Here is a 20,007-nt window from a genome sequence, read left to right as displayed (position 1 = left end):
GGGGGGTCCTGCCTCCCCCTACGGACGGACCCCCAGTGCCTCGCGTGTCCGCCCCGGTCCCCCGCGCGTCCCGTCCGGGACACCGGCCCGGTTCCCCGCTGCCCACCGCAGCAGCGGCTTGACTGGGCTGCGGGACCCCCGGTGCCGCCGTGCAGGGCGCCCGTCCCCGCTCCCTCCCCTCCCCCCCCACCTCCCGGTGCCGCCGCGCCTCCCGCCCGAGGGGGGGGCCGGTGCCGCCGCCTCCACCCGCTGCCCCCCCCCCCCCCCCCCCCCGCCGCGGCCGCCCGCGCTGCGCTCGGCGGGGGCGGCAGCCGCGGGATCCGCCCCCGGGGCCTCCCACGCCGCGGCGCAGCCGGGGCCGCTGCTATTTCACGGTACCGCCCGTGTGGGCGGCGCGCAGAAGCGGCGCGGCGCGGCGGAGCGAGCGTGCCCGGCCCGGCCGCGGGACCCCCGAGCCCCGGGACCCCCGGGCCCCAGCCGCCGCCAGCGCCCGGTCCGCCGCGGAGCGCCGTTCCCGGAGCCCCCCCCCCCCCCCCCCGGCATACGGCGGCCGCGCACGGGGCGGGCGTTGCGGCCGGAGGCGGCTCCAGCCGGCGGTGAGCGACCGGGGGGGGCGGCGGGAGGGGACAGGGGGTCCGGGGGGACCTGCAAGGGGCGGGGGGGGAGAACGGGACGGGGCACCGGCGGGGCCCGGGGCACCGGCGGACACGGAGCAGGGCGGGGGACCGGGGGGGGATGGCCCCGACGGGACCGGGACGCCGGCGCATCACCGGCCCTGTGCCGTCGGGGATTGGGGAGGGCTGGGGCGGCCGCGGGCGCGTGTCCGGGCCCACGCGGGGGCCCCGGGGGGGTGCCGGCGGCGGGAGGGGTGGGGGCTGGGCACGGCCCCGGGTGGGGAGGGGGGAAGGGGGGGCCCCTGCTTGTCTCTGTGCCGTGTCCAAGGGGTCTGTGGCTGTGAGGTCCATCCCAGCCCGGGGAGCATGGGTGGGCCTGGGTGCCCCGTGGGGTTTGGGGACTGTGAAACACCCCGTGTCACTCCATCCCCCGGGGGCAATCCCCACCCTGTACTCAAGGGTGGGGAGGGGGCTTCTTCTGCATGTCCATCTGTCCGCCCCCCATCGTGACACCGTCCGTCCCTGCAGGCTCGCCATGGCCCTGCCCCGCACGCTGGGGGAGCTGCAGCTGTACCGGGTGCTGCAGCGCGCCAACCTGCTGGGCTACTATGAGACCTTCATCCAGCAAGGGGGGGACGACGTGCAGCAGCTCTGCGAGGCGGGCGAGGAGGAGTTCCTGGAGATCATGGCGCTGGTGGGCATGGCCACCAAGCCCCTGCATGTCCGCCGCCTCCAGAAGGCCCTGCGCGAGTGGGCCTCCAACCCAGGGCTCTTCAGCCAGCCCGTCTCGGCCGTGCCCGTCAGCAGCATCCCCCTCTTCAAGCTCTCTGAGGCCAGCGGGCGCAAGGCGCTCAGCAACGGGCACGCCAGCCCCAGCGAGGCCGCCGGCAAGGGGGGCAGCAGCACTGGGACACCCCCGGCCCGCAGTCCCACGGAGCCGGGAGAGAAGCTGTCACCATCGGCTGCCCCACCGTGGCCAGGGAGGAGCACCCCCGAGTCGGAGGGCGGTGGGGACGAGGAGCCGGGGGGTCCCCCCTTCTCCCCGGGTGGGAGCGGTGGCGACCAGCCGGCGGGCACGGAGGTGCTGGAGCCAGAGCTGGCGCGGACAGTGGCAGAGAGCGTGGAGCGGCTGCTGCAGAGCTGCCCCCGGGGCGGCGAGGCCGAGCTGCGGGCGCTGATGAAGCTCAACAAGAAGCTGGCCAAGGCTGTGGGGCACATATTCCAGCTGGAGGATGGTGACCGGCACAAGGAGGAGGAGATCCGCCGGCACAGCGCGATCTACGGCCGTGGCGAGGCCCGGCGCCGTGAGGGCAAGCAGCTCACCCTGCACGAGGTGGGCGACGTGGTGGGGTCCACGCTCAAAGGTCCTGGGGACGTTCCGGCTTGGGGTGGGGGCCAAGGCGGCTCTGGAGGTGGAGGGGGGGGGGACAGGCTCTGGCCCAGGGAGGAGGTTGGAGTGGGGGCTCCATCAGAGAGGGGGTGGGAGCCAGGGTCCGCTCCCACCCAGGTGGCATCTGCCTGCCTGGAGCAGATGCCGCCTTTGCCGTGGGGTCCCGTGGGCGCTGCCATCCCTGTCCCCGCTCACGCATCGTCTCTGCCCCCAGCTCATCATCAACGAGGCGGCCGCCCAGTTCTGCCTGCGGGACAACTCGCTGCTGCTGCGGCGCGTCGAGCTCTTCTCGCTTTCGCGGCAGGTTGCGCGGGAGAGCACCTACCTGTCCTCGCTCAAGGTTGCCAGGTGAGCCCAGACCTGGCAAACCCCCACCTTGCAGGCCCGGGGGCGGTCCTGGCCATCACCTGCTCTGTGCTCCGGGGAACTGCACCACAACCCAGCGCTTCTGGATGGGAACAGGACCCTGCAGCCCCAAGTTCCCCTTTCCCTCGCGTGTGCTGTTTTCTGTCTAACCTCGGCGGTGGAGAGGGTGGCAGGGATGCCTGGCACTGGGGGGGGGGGGGCCACTGGGGATGTCCCATCCCCTGCCCTCTTCCCCTAGAGCCCCAGCCTGGCGTGCGCCGGATGCCATGGCCGGGCTGCCTTTTCCCTTCCCTCTCCAGCTGCTTCCCCCCCCCCCTTTTTGCCACCCCCAGCTCCATCTGCGCCAAAGCCTCGATCCGCGCCGCCCCCCGGCACCGCCCTGCCTGGGCGGCCGCCCACGCTTGCTGCCGCGGCTGGCGCTGCCCGCAGCGTGGCAGGAGGCCGGGTGGGCATGCCTGTCGTGGGGCCTCTGCACAGCCGCCCCCACGCCTGACACAGCCCGTTCTCCTCTCCCCCCCCCCCCCCCCCTCACAGGGCACATCCTGAGGAGAGCGGAGCCACCATGGCCAAGCGGCTCAAGCAGGAGGTGGGTACACCCCCAGGGGTGCGGGGGGGGAGCACACAGCCGCATGCACGGGGGTGCAGGTGCAGGTGGGTGCGCATGCGCGTGCAGGTGTGCACACCTGTGAGCGTGGGCGGGTGCTCACCCACACCTGGGCGGGATGGTGGGGTGTGCCTGGGGCTGCCCGCACTGTCTTGGGCAGGCAGCGAGGGGCTCCGGGTCGGCGGCTGTGGGGCTGGTGCTGTGCCTGCAGCTGTGGGCATCCTGGAGCGGGTGGGTGCAGAGACCCTCAGCAGGATAGGGCCCGTCCACGGTGCTCTGCGCTCACCCACGCGCTTTTGTCAGGCGGGGGAGCAGAGCCGCTCCGAGCTGCTGCCGCTGCAGGTGGGGCCGGAGCCCCCCGGGACCGCGTACCGAGCCAGCCTGGAGGAGGATGCAGCCAGCCTCTCTGGGGAGAGCCTCGACGGCCACTTGCAGGGTGAGTGGGGGTCCCTTCCCATCCCGGGGTGTCCGTGGGCAGGCGGTGGCTGGCCCCCCCTGCTCCACCAGCCCCTCAGCACTGACTCTTGCCCTTCTCTCCGCAGCGGTGGGGGCCTGTCCCCGGCTGACTCCACCGCCTGGTGCGGCCCCCGATGTGCCCCTTGGCCTCCCCCCCCACGGGCTCTGGAGTCGCCACATCCTCCAGCAGACGCTGATGGACGAAGGGCTGCGCCTGGCCCGGCTGGTCTCGCATGAGCGCGTGGGGCGGCTCAGCCCCTGCCTGCCGGGGAAGCCCCCGGGACCAGGTGAGCCCCCGCGGGGCTGAGGGGTTGCCGTGGGCAGGGGTGTCCAGATGGCACTGCTGCCTTCTCCCTACGGAAGTGGTACCCTGACGACATCTTCCCTGTCTCCCCACAGAGTTTGAGGACGGGCTAGCAGAACGGGGTCCTCCAGCTCCCCCGGATCCCCCCCGCGGCACCATCAAGGTGGAACAGGAGACCAGCCGGCAGTGAAGCCCCCGCAGCCCCCCACCACCATTAACGAAGCAATAACGTGCTGGGGGACGGGTGCCGGCGGTGCAGCGGTGGTGCTCCGGGTGCAGAGAGCCAGCGAGGGCTTGGCCACAGCCCTCCCTGGGCCCCATCCCCTCCTGCACCGACGCTCTGGTTACCTCAGCCGCGGCGGGATGCGCCTTCCCGCAGCAGCAATACCCTCGTCCCCACCAGGCTCTGGGCCCCCACCGCCCCCCCTGGGGCTGGGAAGCCCTCGATGGACTCGAGCCCCCTGTACAGACCCTCTTGCCCGCACCAGGCTGCCTGGCCCCCCCCGCCTCGTCGGCTCACCCCTCATGCTGACCATCTCCCCCCCACCCCCCCACCCTGGGCAGCTTTGGGCAGGCGAGCCATGTCCCCTGGCCCCGTTACCGTGCAGGGACAGGCGCCTTACCACCGGCACACAAGCCGCGTGCGGCACCGCGTGCTCCCACGTCAGCACTGCCACCCACGCCAGGCACACGGTGCTGGCGCGCGCAGCCCCGCGCACACCCCCGCAGCGCCCACGCTCCAGCCGCCAGCCCCCCCCCCCCCCCGCTCCCTGCAGCATGCACGTGCAAGCACACCGTGCACATGCATCGCGACCACCCCCCCGCAGCACCGCATCGCCCGCATGCAGCATTTCAGCTGTAAATATCCCCCCACAGCAACCACAGCTCAGCGCCAGCGTGCCCCCCCCGCACACCTGCACCCACCCCCCAATTAACTGCGTGTGCTGCCGTGCAGGGTCCCTGTGCCATGGGGCGTCATGCGTGCCGTGGGGTGTCACACAGGTCCAGCCCCTCCCAGCACGAAGCAGGCGGCGTTTGACGGGCACTGGGGCAGTCCTGCCCACCCCCCAGCCCCTCGGGGCCCCCCCCCCCCCCCCCCCCCCCCCCCCATTTCCACAAGCTGTGCCCAGCCCCAGGGTCCCCCAACCCCTTAGGACTGTGTGGTGTCTTTTTAGAGCATTAGCAACTCTTCCTTTGTAACGTGTACAGTAGATTATTTATTTTGTTATTTTGGAATAAAACTTTATTTTATGGCTTATCTTCCTGCCCCCACACCCCCAGACTCCCTCTCCGTGCCACATCCCCTCTCCCAGGTGGGGGGGACAGCTCACAAACCCCAAAGCAAGCGCTGACTGCAGGTGTGCGAGGGGTCTGTCCCCCTCCCCGCCGCAGGACCAGTGCAGGGGGTCCCAGCGTCCCCCTGGCCCAGGGAAGGGGGAGGCCCCGTCACGCACCAGGCTGGCACCTCCACCCCAGCGTGTTTCCCGCTGCTGCCTCCCACCCCCACAGCTGACTCATCCCGGCCCCCACGGGGCCCGAGCCCGGCAGCGTGGGCTGGGGGCACCGTGCTCGGCTGCAGGCACCCCCCCACGCAGGTCAGGGCTCCTGCGCCTGCACCCCCTCACCCGCTGCCTCCCTGGACTGCAGACCCCGGCAGCGGCGTGGGCGGGCAGCGGCTCTGTACTCCAAAGTGCAGCGTATACATAAGGGGGGGTAGGGTGTTACCCAAAGTGCTACCCCCCCATCCTCCCCCCCCCCGGAAAATCCCCCCCTCCCCTGCCAGAGCTTCCTCCCCAGCACAAGTTGTATCAAGTCCAGGCACCCAGACAAGGGTGGGGGTGTCACTGTCCAACTCCCCCCTCCCCCCCCCCCCCCAGCCCCACCGTCTCCTCACGCATGCCCTGGCCGGACACTGTCATCCCACCTAGACTCCCCCAGTCCCCAGCAAGAGGCATTGGGGCTGGGGTACCCGCTGCGCTGCAGGGGGGGTGTGAAGGGGGGGCACAGTGTGGGGCCCTCCAGGGACACCTCCTGCAGGAACTGGTCAAACTCTGAGCTGGGTGGCATGTCCATGCTGGGCGGCATCCTAGGGAGAGAGGCGGCAGGGTAACTTAGGGCAGCCCCCCCCAGCCACCCCTGCTGACCCCCCATGCTTACCACCTTGGGGAGCTCTGCAGTGGTGGGTCCACCATCGATGTGAACGGAGCCAGCTCGGGCATCTCCTCATCCGGTGGCTCCGGCGAGGGACCCCCAGACAGCAGCTGCGAGGCCTCCCCCGTCATGTACTGGTCAGGCATGAAGGGCCTGAGGGACAAAGAATGGGGGGGGCTGATGTAGGTCATGGGGTACCTCCCTGCCCCCAGGGTGCTTGGCAGCCCCAAGGCATAGCAGGGGAGTTTGGTTTGGGGGGTAGGCTGGGGTGGGTCTCAGCATAGGGAACACCAGTAGCGCAGAGCACTGGGTGCACTGGTCAGTTGGGGAAGGTCCCTCCAGGTCTGCCCACCCTGGGGCCACAGCACGGTCAGGAGAAGGGGGGACAGGGCAGGGTGCCCCCCTCCTATGGCCACGTGCCAGGTCTTACAAAGGGTTCCTGAAGGCAAGGTCTTGGCAGTGAGGCAGCACAGGGTCCATGACTAGGGACGGTGAGAGCATCGGTGACGTGCTGCAGGGAGAAGGAGCAAGACCACTTAGAGGTGGGGAAAACACCACCTGGCCATGGCTGGGGGCAGTGGGGGGCCCACCCTGCCCCCTGCCCTGAACCAGCACCTGCTCCTACCTGGGGAAGGAGGACCCGAGGCTGTCGGGGACCATCATGTTGATGTTGCTTTCACCTGTGGGGTAGCCCGTGGGGACAGGCTGGGGGCAGAAGGGAGCAGCAGGGCTGCAAGTGCAGACAGAGCAGTCAGCGTCCGAGGGTGTTCTCTACCATGGCCCCCTCCACCCCAGCACGTGCCTGGCAGAGCAGGTCTGCGCCTGCCCAGGGCACAGCCAGGCACAGACCTGGGCACTTACCCGATGGGGCCAAGTACTGACCGCAGGCTCTCTGGGTGCAGCTCAGGCTGCAGCAGGGGCAGGCTGATCATCTGAGCTTGGGGAGCCTCAGGGGGGGCCCCTGCAGCACTCTGGGGCTGCTGGTCCCTACAAAAGCGCATCATCCCCATCACCACAGGCAGGACTCTGGAGGCTGGACCTCACAGTGTGCAAGAGGCGTGTGTGCAAGTCAGCGCTTGCTCACAGACAGGGTGGTGTGCTCGCAGACATGCTCCACTGCAGCTCGGGACACCCGTAGGGGATTCCTCATTCACAAGCACATCCCCATTTTGCCCAGTCAGAAATCCCCCCGCCCAGCAGTGATGCTCGGGCTGGCCGGGTGAGGTCTGTGCAAGCCCTGGCCCAGTGCAGCTCGGCCCCGCGGAGGGCAGTGCCTGCATGCACAGCTCCTGCGCAGCCATGGCCTCATGTGCACACCCACCTCTCGCTTTCCACTGTCATCTTGATGGCGGTGGAGACGTAGCCCCGGCCATCCTTGCCTGTCTGCTCTTCTGCTCGGAGAGGAGAAGCATCCATGAACCACCACCCCAGCACGGGGCCACGCCGTGCCAACCCTCTTTGCCAGCACTGGCTGCCCCTGCAAGCTCTGGGGCTGGCAGGACCTGAGTGAGACCCCAAACCCCTCTTCTCTCCCAACCCCCCCTGCTTCTCCCCACAGCATTGCTGGGGAGGCAGATGTGAACCCCGGGGCCCATCTCTGCTCCCACGCACTCACTGTTGTAGTGACTCCCAAATGCCTGGTCCTTGGGGGTGTTGGGGTAGAGGTTGCGGAGCTGCCCCAGGTCCCGGATGCGGTCACCGAGGGATCGGATGGACAGGTCTTTGGCAGAGAAGGGCTGGATGTTCTCCACCTGGCTGGAGCCTGAGGGGAGACACAGCTCAGGGCTCCTTAAGGCCCAACATCCCCAGGCCATGACACCTCCCCTTCACAGCACTGAGAGCAGCCGCTGTCCCCCCATCTCACCATCCTTGCCCCGGATGACATGAGCGATAGTGACACCCCCGATCTCCGAGTCACTGAAGCGGAGCAGGAAGGTCCCGTCAGGCTCCGCGCTCAGGAGCTTGCAGACGTACTGCTTGCTGATGAAGCCGATGATGAGCCTAGAGGGATGGACAGATGGGAGAGTGGGCCAGCACCAGGGTGGATGGATGGGACCAGGACTCCCCAGGTCTGGCCCTGGAACAGCCACGAAATCCTGCTTGGCCCCTGGGCACACACCTGTCTGACCAGTAACTTTTGAGGCATCTCTTGGTGAGGTCGAGGACTCCATCAAACCACTGCCAGAAGGTGAATCCCCGACCAGGCAGGATCTCCTGTGACAGAGGGTGTGAGGCTCCCCAGACCACGCTGGCCCCTGCCCACCCTGGCCAGCCCTCCCAGTAACCTTGTTGAACTGAGCCCAGGAGACGCTGCGGCTCTGGAAGTCCTCGAAGCTGGCGCTGTGGTCGTTAAAGATCTTCTGGGCCAGGAAGAAGTAGTGCTCCTTGAGAAGCCCCTTAGTAGTCTGCACCTCCGCCATGAACTTCAGATTCAGTGTATCACACATCTTCTCCCAGGGCACCCGCTCGGCCACCACGAAGGGCACCCGGTCCTGCAGCAGGGCAGGATGGCATCAAGACAGCGGCTCACCCGCAGCCCTGTCCCAGCCCACCGCATCCCACCCGTGTGCCAGGGTTCCTGCTCCAGCCTGCCGGTTGTTCCCATCCCAGAGCTGGACCCAACCCCAGCGGCCCGGCAGCTCCTTTCCTCGCCCTGCGGTCCTTCCCTCCGGCTTGTGGCACTCACAATCTCGGAGAAGGCGTTATCCCACAGCACGGTTGCTTTGGCATTATTGTCCTGGTTCCCGTGAACGATGACCACAATGGGCAGAGACAGGACCTGGGAGCAGAGCAGCCCCCTCTCAGCCCTGAGACCACCCCCAGTGAGGCGGGGCTGGCTGCCCTGGGACTGTCGCAGCCCGGCATGGGGCTCAGCACCGAGCTGTCCGGACAGGGCCTGGGCAGCCCGTGGGGGAAGGCTCAGCACTGCCCAGCCCCATCCTGTGGGAGAGGGGCCAGTACCTGGAGGTGGACAGAGAGGTTGCTGGGGGTCAGGGCCACCGTCGTGCTAAACAGGACGGCACACTTCTCCTCTGTCACTGACTCGGACCCCTTCCGTTCACAGCGCTTGATCTTCTTCAGCAGCTGGGGAGGGGAAAGCTGAGCGTCACCCCAGGCAAACAACAGCCTTGGGGATCCCCAGCCCACCCTCCCCGATGGCTCTGCATCGGGGCCTTCCAGCACCCCAGCGGAGCTCCCAGCCCATCCCACAGCCCCCGTATGGCCCTCACTGGTGGCACTCACCACATTCTTGAAGTTGGCACAGCAGGTCCCACTGGTGGGGTTGGTCTCCAGGGCCACCACGTTATGCATGATCTCCCCCGTGCTCTCACTGGGCAGAGGAGGGGGTCAGGGGGGGTGCGGCAGTGTGGCAACCCCCTCAGCCCCGCGCTGGCTGTCCAACTGCTCACCTGAGGGCATTGCTGTAGGCACTGAGCGCCAGCTCCCGCGCCTGCTTCTCTGTCACCATGTCAGCCCGCACCATGTAGGGCTTGGCCGATGTCTTCAGCAGCTGGGGGCCCAGCAGGAACCGGACGCTTGCCTGGAACTTGGTCTGGGTCTTCAGCACCTGCGGCGGCTGCTTCTCCACCAGGAAGGAGCTGGGGAACAAGGGGAGACAATGGTGCCTGGCACGACACCCCCACCAGCTCTGCAACCAGCCTCTGCAGACCCACCTCACCCCTCCACCACCACAGCCCTCCCAGCCTGTTACCTCTTGACCAGGCTGGATAACACCTCATTGAACCGCTCCAGGAGCCGGGGCACCAGGTCAGCACCCAGCTCTGCGCTCGCTGCCATCACCTGCTGGTGCAGCTGGAAGTAAACCTCAACCAGGCTCTCGCACCTGCCAAGGGAACCATGGGGAAACAGGCACCCTCAGCCAAAGCAGAGCTGGACCACCGCTCTCCCAGAGCTCCTTGGGCCAGCAGGCTCCCTGCTCCCAGGGGAGCAGAGGGAGCAGGAGGGTTGCTCTGGGTCCCCCACCTCTGCCCCATGCCACCTTCACCTCTTCTGCAGTGGAGCTAGGTTCTCCTCAAAGAGGGCCCCATTCCCTGCCAGCTGCTGCTGCCTCTTCCAGATTTGGATCCTCTTCAGTACCTGCTGCTTGGCCGCCTCCAGCTCTTTCACAGCCTCCAGGATCAGGGTGGGCAGCTCCTGTGGGGCAGCACCAGCCATGGGGCTCTGCATTGCACCGTCCCCCAGCAGAGACCTGCAGCTCTACACCATCTGCCTCAGGGCACCAAAACCCTGGGCCCCAGAGCTGGTTTGCACCTTCCCCAGCAGACAGGCTGCCAGCTTTCCCCCTGCTGCCCCAGATCTCTACTCACGCTCTCTGGGGGTTTCACTTCTGGCTTCAGCTGCGGGTCCCGTACATTCAGCTGCAGAGAGGCTGCAGAGGAAGGATGAGGGTGGCCCTGTTAGCACTGGGAGCTGGTGTCTGCACTGCACTGCCCAGCACCCCAGGGGGGGCACACCGCCTTCGCTGCGCCCCACAGCAGACCCACACCAAGCAGGGACCCGTCCTGCCCTGGCCCCTCACCTGCGGGACCATCCCGCAGCGCCTGGATCTCACGGACACGGTGCTGTAGCCGCTGCAGCCCCAGGCTGAACTTCAGCTCCTCCTGCCGCCGGTGGAAGCTGAGGGGCAGGTGGCAGTCCTGGGGCAGAGCAGAGTGGGGTGAGCAGGGCTGGAGCTGGCCCCGTGCCTCGGGGCGCCCCAGGAAGGGGGCAGGGACCACGCACCCTCTTGAGCACGGCGGCCTTCTCACCCTCCAGGATCACTTTCAAGACGGCCACCAGCCGCAGTGGGTCCCGCCGGTAGGCATTCTGCAGGGGAGCCAAGCCCAGGGCATTAGCAGGGCAGGACGTGAGCACCCCAGCCCTGGCCCCCTCCCACCCCGTTCATGTGTTTCAGGCCCCCTTCCCACAAGGAACGGTGCTAAGTCAGTCAGACTCTGGGGCTTCATGACCCAAAGCATGGGACAGACCACAACCCGCTGCTGTTCTGACAGAGCTAATTTCCAGCTTTAAAACCACTTTAAATTGTGCATAAAAAAAATACAAATCAAGTTCAAATTTAAAAAAAAAATAAAAATCAAACCAAAGCAAATTTTCTATTTCTGCAAGCATCTCCTCGAGAACTACCAGCCTGATACCTGCTGAAAGTTCTCCCAACTGCCCTGGCCTGGGTGGATCAATGCTTTCCACCGAAAACAGGGAGAGGAATTTCCCTGCTGGCTCCAGCTCCCTGCATCCCATGCCAGCTCCTCCGGCCTTCGTGCATTTCCCAAATTAGCTACTTCCCAAAACAGCAGCAAAGCGCAACAGCGAACCACCGGACGGCGCGCTTGGTAGCTTCCCGAGCTGGCTGGGAGGAAGCTCTGCGACCCACCCCCCGGACCCCCTCTACTTGCCCCGCATCCTGACACGGCGCTGGCAGCCCCGGGCCAGCACAGGGGCTCTGCCAGGGCAAACCCTGCCACCCCGGGGTTCAGGGGAAAAAAGGCCCAGGTTTGGTCTCCCACCCCACTCCCCCCAGCCGCTTCCCTGGCCCTGCGTTTACCCATCTTTTGGGAGAGCACCCAGCTCCCGCTGCCTGGGCGGCAGCACCAACAGCCAGCGCTTCCCCCACCTCTGCGGAGGGCAGCTCCTGCCCCCGGGCCGGGCTCCAAAGTGGCAAGGAGCTTGGGAGAAACGAGGGTTTGCTGTTACGGGGCAAGGGAACGGTGGGAGGAGGGAACATGGGAGGGTGGTTCTTCTTGAGCATTTTAAATAAAGAAAACTAAGCTGAAACATCTGCGCATTTTCCTACAACAATTTCAAAAAGCAAGCAACAGTCTCGTTTTGGAAATTTACCCTGCTCCCCAGAAGTTATGACTAAAGCTGACCCCTTCCCAAATGTTGTATATTAAAAACGTCTGTTACCAAAAAAGCAGAGCTTTCAACCAGAACGGGGCTCTGGGAGCAAGCACCACTCAGCCCTTATGCTAAGAGCTTCGCTGGCAGGAGAGAGAGTGCAGGGGTTAAATCTGCAATCACAGAGGGTGGAAGAGAGACAGAGAGCAGTTCAAACAGACCTTGATAAGAAGAAACAGCCCAGAAAAAGAAGCCCAGCACACACACACGACAGGAGGAAACGCGGCACAACACACGGCACTGAGAAAGGAGGAATCAAACGCTCAAGCAGAAAATGGGGAACATCTGGTGAGGTGGCCGCCCGGGTGCTGGCAGCTGGGGGCGAGCAGAGCCGTGGGCCATGGGGGACCAATGCACTCGGGAGGCTCCCCATGGGGTCAGGGTCCAGCATGGGGCCCAGGAGGATGTGGCCACAGCGGGCAGCCAGGCACCAAAGGGGCTGCAGAACTGTGGCAGCGAGGGGAAACTGGAAAACCTGCGGGCAGGGAGGGGCGGGGAGCCGAGGGGAACCGCAATTGCAGCCGTGACAGCCTGAGTGCTGCGGCGAGCTGGGGGTCAGCCCCGGGACGCAAACCAACCCCTGAAGCGCCCCAAAAACCCTTGTGGCTGAGTCCACACAAGCTCGTTGCTCACGGACAGTGCTGGCCTTGAAACAGATGTCAAGGGGGGACGAGCTCATGGCATCGGCCCCTTCGAGCATTCTGTGAAGCATAAAATAATCACATCTTCCTTGGCAGCCAGCTGTGATGCCAGAGCAACACAGCCCCGAGGGTCCCCGTGCCCGGCCCCTGCGCACCTCGATGCTGTTGACTTGCTGGAGGATCTGGCACTGCTGCCCATCGCTGCTGGCAGCACTGCGGAGCTTCTCCAGCATGGCTGAGAGCATCCCACCAGCCATGCTGGTGCAGAAGGCGTCTGAGCCATTGATGAACTCCCTGGAGAGGGGAAAGGGTTGGTTGGATGGGCACGGATCCTCCACCCACTCCTGTGCAACCCCAAACCCCACACTCGCTCCAGGGAGGAAGGGGATACCCGCCTTCCTGCCATCCTGGTGCGTTCCCCAGTGCTGGCTGGATTTCTAGGGGAAATTTGCTGCATGAACAAGAGCAAACTGCATTCTGAGTGGGATGAGGTGGTTCCCTGAAGACGTGACCTCCCAAAACCTCTCCCATGTGTACACCCAGCTGCTGCACGCCTGCCCACCCACCTCCACCATGCCTCATCCCTGCAGAGTGACCTGCACTGCTGCTCCTTGGCCCAAGCTGTGCACTGTGGGTCCCTGAGCCACGTGCCAGGGACCAGCCCCCCTCGCCCACCACTGCAACGTGGCCTTGTGCACTGTTCGTCTGGCCGGAGAGCCATGGCACCTAGTATGGCCGTGGCCTCGCAAGGGAGGAGGACGCGCCAGTGAGGCTTTACTGCCTGCCTGTGTCCTGGTCGTTGCAGTGCACAAAGGAGAAGCTCCTTGGAAAGCCTGGGCAAGCCTGTAATGGGGATAATCAATCATTGCCGTTACTGTTTCCCAGGCACAAAAAGGGGATTCTGGCCAGGCTGCGCCTGTGGTTGCTGCCACTGCCAACTCAGTTGCAGCAGTCCAGACCCTGTGGGCACTCATAGACCCTGACCAGCCTCACCCGGACAGCTGCGATCTGTGCCCATGGGTCCAGGAGCTCCATGTGTGTCCAGTTTGGGGCCCCAAGGCCTTTCCTAGGCTACGCTGCAAGCATGCCTTCCTCTGCTCCTGGCCCTGCCTGCAGCCCTGTCTCCTGGATGGGCCCCTTGGACCGATGCTGTGATCCTGCCTCCAGCCCCATCTCCTTTTGCTCCTGATCGGATACCCCGTGCAGACCCTGGCCTTCTCACCCACCTTGTCTGGGGCTGTGGACAGGGCCCATCACCAGCACCTGCCTCTGCCCACACGTTCAGACCTGATGGTCAGGTGCTGCCTGGGCTGGGTTCCCCCAGCTCAGCTCAGACCCCCAGGGCAGCTGGCCCCAGACACTGCCCAGGCTGATGATGGGTGTGTGAGGAGCTGCGCTGGGGCAGGGCAGAGCCTGCAGGCGCCACGGCACTCACCAGGGCTGGTTCTCCAGCCATTCGGCCAGGAGACAGCGCAGGCTGCGGGGAAACTCTGTGAAGAGGCCACTGAACTCCTCCGGTGGCATGTGGGAGACGATGTTCCAGAGGGACATCTTGGGAAGTCACCTGCGGAGAAACAGGAGCGGGAACATGAGCGGGGAGCAGGGCAGCTCAGGCGCCGCAGGTGGCTGGAGCACCCAGAGCCCCCAGCCCTCTGCCCAGCTCTGGCGGAGCAAGTGCCGACAGCTCATCCGGGAGAGCGGGCGAGAGCTGCTGCTCGTCCCTCCACCTTCTGAACCTGCTGCTCAGTGGGGCTGGGGCTGCTGGGGAGGAGGAGGAGGATGAGCAGGAAGCCCAGCCTAGGATCTGCCTCTTGGGCAATCCTGGGCGGGCAGGCAGCCCACTTGTGCCTCAGTTTCCCGAATCTCCGGGGAATTCCCGCACCTCTGCTGTGGGTGACGCACAAGGACATGTGGAGGGACAGGCAAGAGCTGCTGGTCTTGGCACAGGAGAGATGGGACAGCTGCTGGGAGCAGGAAGAGTGTGAAACCCCGGAGCTCGGTGAGACCACTCTGCTGGGGTGGTCTCAGTCAGGAAGCCTGGCTGCTCCCCAAATCCTCCCCAGCTACCTGCCAAGGAAGGTGCCTTCCTCAGGCATGTCTTGGCTGCCCCCCAGAAACGGTGGGCTCCAGAGCTCATGGAAAGCAATAGGACTGGGATGAGGTGCTAGATGGGAAATTCCACAGGGAAGACCTGGGATGGGGGGTCACGGCCCAGCCCAGACCGCAGGTTCGCCACCCCCCACCCCTCCACCCCCCCTGAGCCGGGCATTGCAACCCCAACAGTCCCCCCCCACCCAGCCCCGGCCCCCCAGCAGTGCCTGCAGTCTTCCCGCTCCGTCCTGTCCACTCCATGCCTCTTCCCGACAGCTCATTCCCTTCTTCCCCAGCAGCCATCAGGGCCCAGCAGGGCAAGGGGGGGGGGTGTCACTGCACCACCCAGCCCAGACGCACCTCGCTGCTAGTTCCCCCAGACCAGGCCAGGGGCAGAGGCCGGATCCTGCGGCGGGGCGTGAGGCACCAGCAGCTTGCAGCCCAGACGTGGGGCCAGGGCGCCTCCGGGACCCCAGCCAGCCCGTCCGCCCAAGGGCTGGCTTCCCGTCCCCAAAAGCAAACAGCCGAGCAGGGAGTCACGTCACGTGTCCTGACGGGTCTTGGCCGCGCTGCAAGAGCCGAGGCGCGAGGTGGAGCTGCCAGAGAGAAACCATGCGAGGGGAAGGAAGCCAGCGTCACTAGAGCAACATCGCAGAGAGTGCAAAACAACCGCGCCATGGCCTGCACCCAGCCGGCCGCCAGCACGGCTCCGTCCGCCCCCTCAAGCAGTCCCACTGGGGAGACGGGGTGCACCCAGGGCCGGTGCAGCCCCTGGGGTGCTCTGCTTCCCACGGGAGCCGGGAAACTTGGTGGGACCAGCCCTCACAGGCAGCCGCAGCAGAGCCCCACGTGCCGCCCTGGGGAGGAACCGCAGCAGACGGGAGGCCGGACCCCAGGGCACGCCAAGCCTGGCGCTTCCAGGAACACATTTGCTTTCGACTTTGCTTGGCTGGCCAGAGCGAACGGATCCCGATGATTTAAGGCAGCGCAAAGCCTGAGGGCTGAGTTTACTCTGGAGGGGTCAACACATGGCAGAAAAAGCACCCAGCGACAGCCGGGAGCACTGCCCTGCTCTCCCCATGGCCCCGGAGAGATTGTAGCTGCTGGCATGCAGGGAACCAAGACAGGAGGGAAAAACAGCCTCTCATTCCGTGATCCTCAAGACATAATCCCCATCCTCCTCCCCCCATTAAAACCTGTATTTCTGCTTAGCCCTGGGAGGCAGCTGCTGGCTGGTGAGCAGCAACCTGGAACGTAAGCTGGGCATGCCTGAATTTGCTAGGAGCCTGCAGGAGATGGTGTGCTCCTCCTCCCCGGCCCCCAGCTCCCCACCAGCCCAGGGGACAATGGCTCGGAGGAGCTCAGAGAGGGGGATAGGCCCATCTCCTCCTGGCATCAGTCACAGCAGCTCCTTCAGCCCAGCCATGCCCTCTTTCCTTCCCATCCTAATTTCCCTGTTTTCCTGCTCTGCTCCTTCTGCAGAACAGCCTTTCCCTGCCAAGACCCAGCTCTTGTAACAGTACCCCAGCTGGGACCGCGCTGTACGTAGGTTTTCTTGAGAGAAGCCTGCATACCCAGCCCCAGCTTCCTGCACTGTCGCAGGATCAGGCCGTGCAGGGTTTGCTCCATCAGCACCCCCACAGAGCTAGGGAGAAGGAAGCTGGTCATCAGGTGAGGACAGAGATCCAGGCTGGGTGACGGAGCTGCCCCTCCCGTGGGGACCCTCACTCCCGGGGCAGCCTGGCAAAAAGCAGCAGCTTTGCCACCAGCCACTGTGGCAGCTTCCAGCCCTGCAGCTTGGCAGTGCTGGGGGAGGCGCAGCTCCTGGCACCGCACCACTCAGCACAACACACTTATGCCAACCACGGATGCATCCACTGCAGATGCGCCCCAAGAGTCCCACTGGCCCAGCCACCGCAGGGCTCGTACTCCCAAGGAGGCACCCCAGACCGGGGAGGCTCTCAGGGCAGCAAGCGCCGCACTCCCTCCACCAAGCAAGGGGCCAGGCCTGCCTGGCACTGGGGACAACAGCAGGAGGGCAAGACCCAGCCAGAGAAGCCGAGGTTGAAGTCCTGAGCAGCAACAGGTCCCCCGCGGGGCAGAAGCTGCCGCCCCGGGGAAACCCCGCAGCTGCGAGGTGCCACCAGCTCGATGCCAGGGCAGGATATGGTCCCTGGGGAGAGGGAGCAGCCACCCGGGGTGTGCCCTGCGCCCCCCTGCCCACTTCCCCTTCCCAAGCCCCCTCAACACAGCTGTTTTCACTTCCTCCTCTACCCAAGGGGCCGCTTTGCCCCCTCAGCGGAGCTGGGGATCCCCCGGGGCTGGGAGGTTGGGCAGGAGGAGCCCAGGTGCAGGAGGGGCTCGGTGACCCCCACACTCCCAGTCACAGGCTTTCTGCTTACTCATCGGGCAATGGGAAACCAAGTCCGCATCCCAGAAGCGAGAGCTTCTCACGGCTGTTACTCATTAACCACCAGCACTTCCTGGCAGCAGACTGCAGCCCCCCACCCTCAGGGCCACCTCTCTCCCCCCACCCCCCGTGACCGCAGGACCGGGCTCACAAGGGACCCTACCCCTAAGCTGGCTCCTCTCTACCCTTGGTGATTTCCCAGCCCAGTGCCAGAGGCTGGTGGGGGAAGGAGCTGGGGCTGGCAGCTTGTGGGCACGCACATCCCCCTGCCCTCCGCGCCCTCCTCGTCCTCCTGGGCGCTGAGCCGAGATTTCCCTGGGGCTTTCTCAGGGACAGATGCTCAGAGGTTTTCCAGTGCTTGACATTCATGACACCTGGGCTCTGCTCTAGCTTTGCCCCAGTGAGGACGCAGCCCCTGAGACCTAGCTGCCTCTCAAAACGCCTCAGTTTCCTTGGGCTGCTGGGGAGGCCACCGCTGCTGGCGCTCTCTGGCTGAGGCCAAGGCAAGGGCACAGGACCACCGTCCCAGCGGGTGGGACTCCAGGGACAGCGCTGCAGGGAGGACTGTGGAGCCTGCACAGTGGCCAGCCACAGCTGACTGCTCTCTGTCAGTGAAAGCTCTTCTGATTCAGGGGAAGAGGAGCAGGGCCTTCCCCAGCTGACCCAGTCCCAGCATGACTCACAGCATGGGGAGTCCGGGCTGGATCCAGCCCCCAGCTCCCACCCCAGGAACTCGCTGTCGCAGGGTCCCATCTGCAGGGACCGGGGCGGGGGGGGTGTGTGTGGTCCTGGCGCTCTCCACCACAGCCCCCACCGGGTGCTTTTGCTTTGCCCCGTGAACCCTTCGCCCCAAGACAGCTGAGTGACAGCGGCTGCATCCACCTGGCAGCCGGGTGCTTTTGACCTCGGGCCTGGCAACCCCGCCGAGCGCCCAGCCAGGCAACGGGCCGGGCTGCACCTCCACCTGCACGGCCCACGGATGCCTCGACGCCAGGCAGCTGCCCAGGCTCCAGCGTGCTCACCCTGGAGGTTCTGCAGGCCCCAGAGCCCCTTCGCTGTCCCACCCAAAACACCCCAGCAAGGGCACGTCCCGGCCGGCCGCTCGGCTCCTCTCCAGAGATCCCAGCTCATCTGCCCGGGGGATTTGCCGGACGCGCTGCCTGGACCCCTGCCCGCAGCCGGAGCCCTGCGGCGGCGAAGAGGTGGCCCCGCCGAGCAGCCCCCGCCCCCGGCAGCCCCCCCCCGCCCCGGCGGGCAGCGCCCCGCCCCATCCCGCCGCCGGGCCCGCCAGCGACGGGGACGGGGCCGAGAGTGCCGTGGAACGCCCCCGCCCGCCGGCACGGCCGCAGGCACGGCCGCAGCCCCGGCCCCACGCTGCCCCCCCCCCGCCGTCCGCAGCGGCCCCGGCCCTCGGCGACGGCCCGTGACGGGCACCGGAGCCCCCTCCCCGCGGGCGGGCGGCGAGGCCGTGGCGGCCGGCCGGGGAAGCCGTGAGCCCGCCCCCGGGGGCTAGCCGCGGCCGGGCCCCCACGCCAGCGGCCGCCGTCCGACGCCCCCTACCCGAGTCCCAGGCCGGGAGGTGCCAGGCGGCGGAAGAGGCCCCGGTGTCCTCCCCCCGCTCCGGGAGCCGCCGCCCGCCCCCGGTACCGGCCCCGCGCCCCCGCCCCGCCCGCGGCGCCGTCGTTACCTGGCGGGAGCCGCCGCTCGGGCGGGGCGGCCGGGCCGGGCCGGGCCGCGCGGCCCCTCACTCCATAGCGGCGGCGGCGGGCGCGGCTGGGCCGGCTCCGGCGGAAAGCGGCGAGCGCCAGGAAGGGGGAGGAGACGCGCGGGCGGCGGGTGCGCGCGGGGGGGAGCGCCGGCACCGGACCGGCCTCGGCGGCTCTCCCAGGAGGCGGCCCGCCCCGCCGCTGGGCTACGGCACCCCACGAGCCTCGCCGGCCCCACGCCCGCCCCGTATCGGCCCCGTCCCACGCTCGCCCCATATCAGCCCCCATCCATCTGCCGCCCCCACACCTGCCCCGTAGCTGACCCCTTCCCCCCTCCCCGGCCCTGCTCCTGCCCTATATCAGCCCCCGCCGCTGGACTCCGCGGTCTCGCTGCTCTCCCGAGCCCGCCGCTCAGTTCCCAGGGACAGCCGTAGGGCTGCTCCAGGGCCGGGAGCCCTCCATCGAGGGGTGCGTGCCGGGCACCCCTAACCCCGCAGAGCGGAGCGGGCCGGTGGTCCTGGTCTGCACCCGTACCCCGCGGCTGGAGACCCGGTCCCCGTCCTGGGGTTTAAGCCCGCAGCCTGTCCCGGGCTGTGCCCCGTCCCGTTCCGCCTGCGCTCGCCAGTGCCGGCCCGGCCCCAGGACGGGAGCGGGGGGGCACACGGCGTGAGGGGTGCTCGCTGCACGGGAGGCTGGGTGTGCGGGGACCGGACGGGCCCGTTGCCCGCCCCGGGGCGCTCCCGAGGCCGCTCGGACACCCCTCGCTGGAGCAGGGCGGGGGGGGGGGGGCGCATCAGGCAGGGCCACCCCGTAGCCGCCAGAGGGCGCTGCCGCACCGCCGGTGCCACCGGGGCGGGGTGGGGGGCCGGGGCTGCCGGTCCCGGGGCGGCGGGGCCGGTCCTGGTGCAGAGCCGCAGCCCCGGGGCCGGGTTCCCGCGTTCCGCCCCCCCGTCGCTCCTCACTCGGCGGCGCCTGTGACCCCTCCGTGCTCGTGGTCGTTACGAGCGTCAGACGTGTCCAGAGCCGCGGGCCTCCCCCCGTGAGCGCGGCCCCCGCGGCCAGGGTGTCTCCCCCCCGCCCCGTCCTCGCCTGCGCCCGGCCCCGTATCCCCTGGCACCCCTTCGCACCGGGGTCCCCCGGGAGGCCGGACCCCGCCGTGGCGTGGGGCAGATCCAGGCCGGGGCAGCCCTGTCACGCCCTGGCACGGTTCGGGGCTGATCAGCACCCCCGGAGGAGCATGGCCCCTCTGGGCCCAGCGGCTGGGAAGGGGCTTCCCGGCCCTGCTCAGCCCCGTCTCCCCCTCTGATCCCGGTTTCGGGCAGCATTCCGGTGACCCCGGCACAGGCATCCCTCCATCC

The 20,007-nt window shown here is 67.4% G+C and overlaps 2 protein-coding genes across 4 annotated transcripts; one reads left to right on the top strand and one right to left on the bottom strand.

Moving 5' to 3' along the window:
• Nucleotides 1–306: 306 nt before the first annotated feature.
• On the top strand, nt 307–4,819 carry NAB2 (NGFI-A binding protein 2). Of its 2 annotated transcripts, none has more exons than XM_049818737.1 (7): nt 307–596; nt 1,143–1,947; nt 2,219–2,352; nt 2,905–2,956; nt 3,278–3,410; nt 3,517–3,717; nt 3,830–4,819. In XM_049818737.1, the coding sequence occupies exons 2-7, from the start codon at nt 1,150–1,152 to the stop codon at nt 3,922–3,924; spliced, it is 1,413 nt and encodes a 470-aa protein (XP_049674694.1). In that variant the 5' UTR covers nt 307–596; nt 1,143–1,149; the 3' UTR covers nt 3,925–4,819. The 2 variants fall into 2 exon arrangements, with proteins under 2 accessions (XP_049674694.1, XP_049674693.1); XM_049818736.1 differs by having other exon boundaries at nt 483–596; nt 3,317–3,410.
• Nucleotides 4,820–5,513: 694 nt separating this feature from the next.
• On the bottom strand, nt 5,514–18,757 carry STAT6 (signal transducer and activator of transcription 6). Of its 2 annotated transcripts, XM_049818734.1 has the most exons (23): nt 18,631–18,756; nt 14,894–15,129; nt 13,878–14,006; nt 12,598–12,736; nt 10,629–10,712; nt 10,426–10,543; nt 10,214–10,275; nt 9,892–10,040; nt 9,598–9,729; nt 9,296–9,484; nt 9,129–9,216; nt 8,847–8,969; nt 8,572–8,664; nt 8,171–8,377; nt 8,005–8,099; nt 7,750–7,886; nt 7,501–7,647; nt 7,207–7,276; nt 6,747–6,872; nt 6,511–6,615; nt 6,316–6,396; nt 5,892–6,038; nt 5,514–5,820 (listed from the first exon to the last, which is right to left on the bottom strand). In XM_049818734.1, the coding sequence occupies exons 3-23, from the start codon at nt 13,991–13,993 to the stop codon at nt 5,625–5,627; spliced, it is 2,604 nt and encodes an 867-aa protein (XP_049674691.1). In that variant the 5' UTR covers nt 13,994–14,006; nt 14,894–15,129; nt 18,631–18,756; the 3' UTR covers nt 5,514–5,624. The 2 variants fall into 2 exon arrangements, with proteins under 2 accessions (XP_049674691.1, XP_049674692.1); XM_049818735.1 differs by lacking the exon at nt 14,894–15,129 and having other exon boundaries at nt 18,631–18,757.
• Between the last annotated feature and the right edge of the window lie 1,250 nt (nt 18,758–20,007).

The sequence above is a fragment of the Accipiter gentilis genome, chromosome 16 (genome assembly GCF_929443795.1).
Source record: "Accipiter gentilis chromosome 16, bAccGen1.1, whole genome shotgun sequence".
NCBI classification, from domain to species: domain Eukaryota; kingdom Metazoa; phylum Chordata; class Aves; order Accipitriformes; family Accipitridae; genus Astur; species Astur gentilis.
Note: the sequence above shows the minus strand (reverse complement) of the source record. Positions and strands in the feature narration are given on the sequence as shown.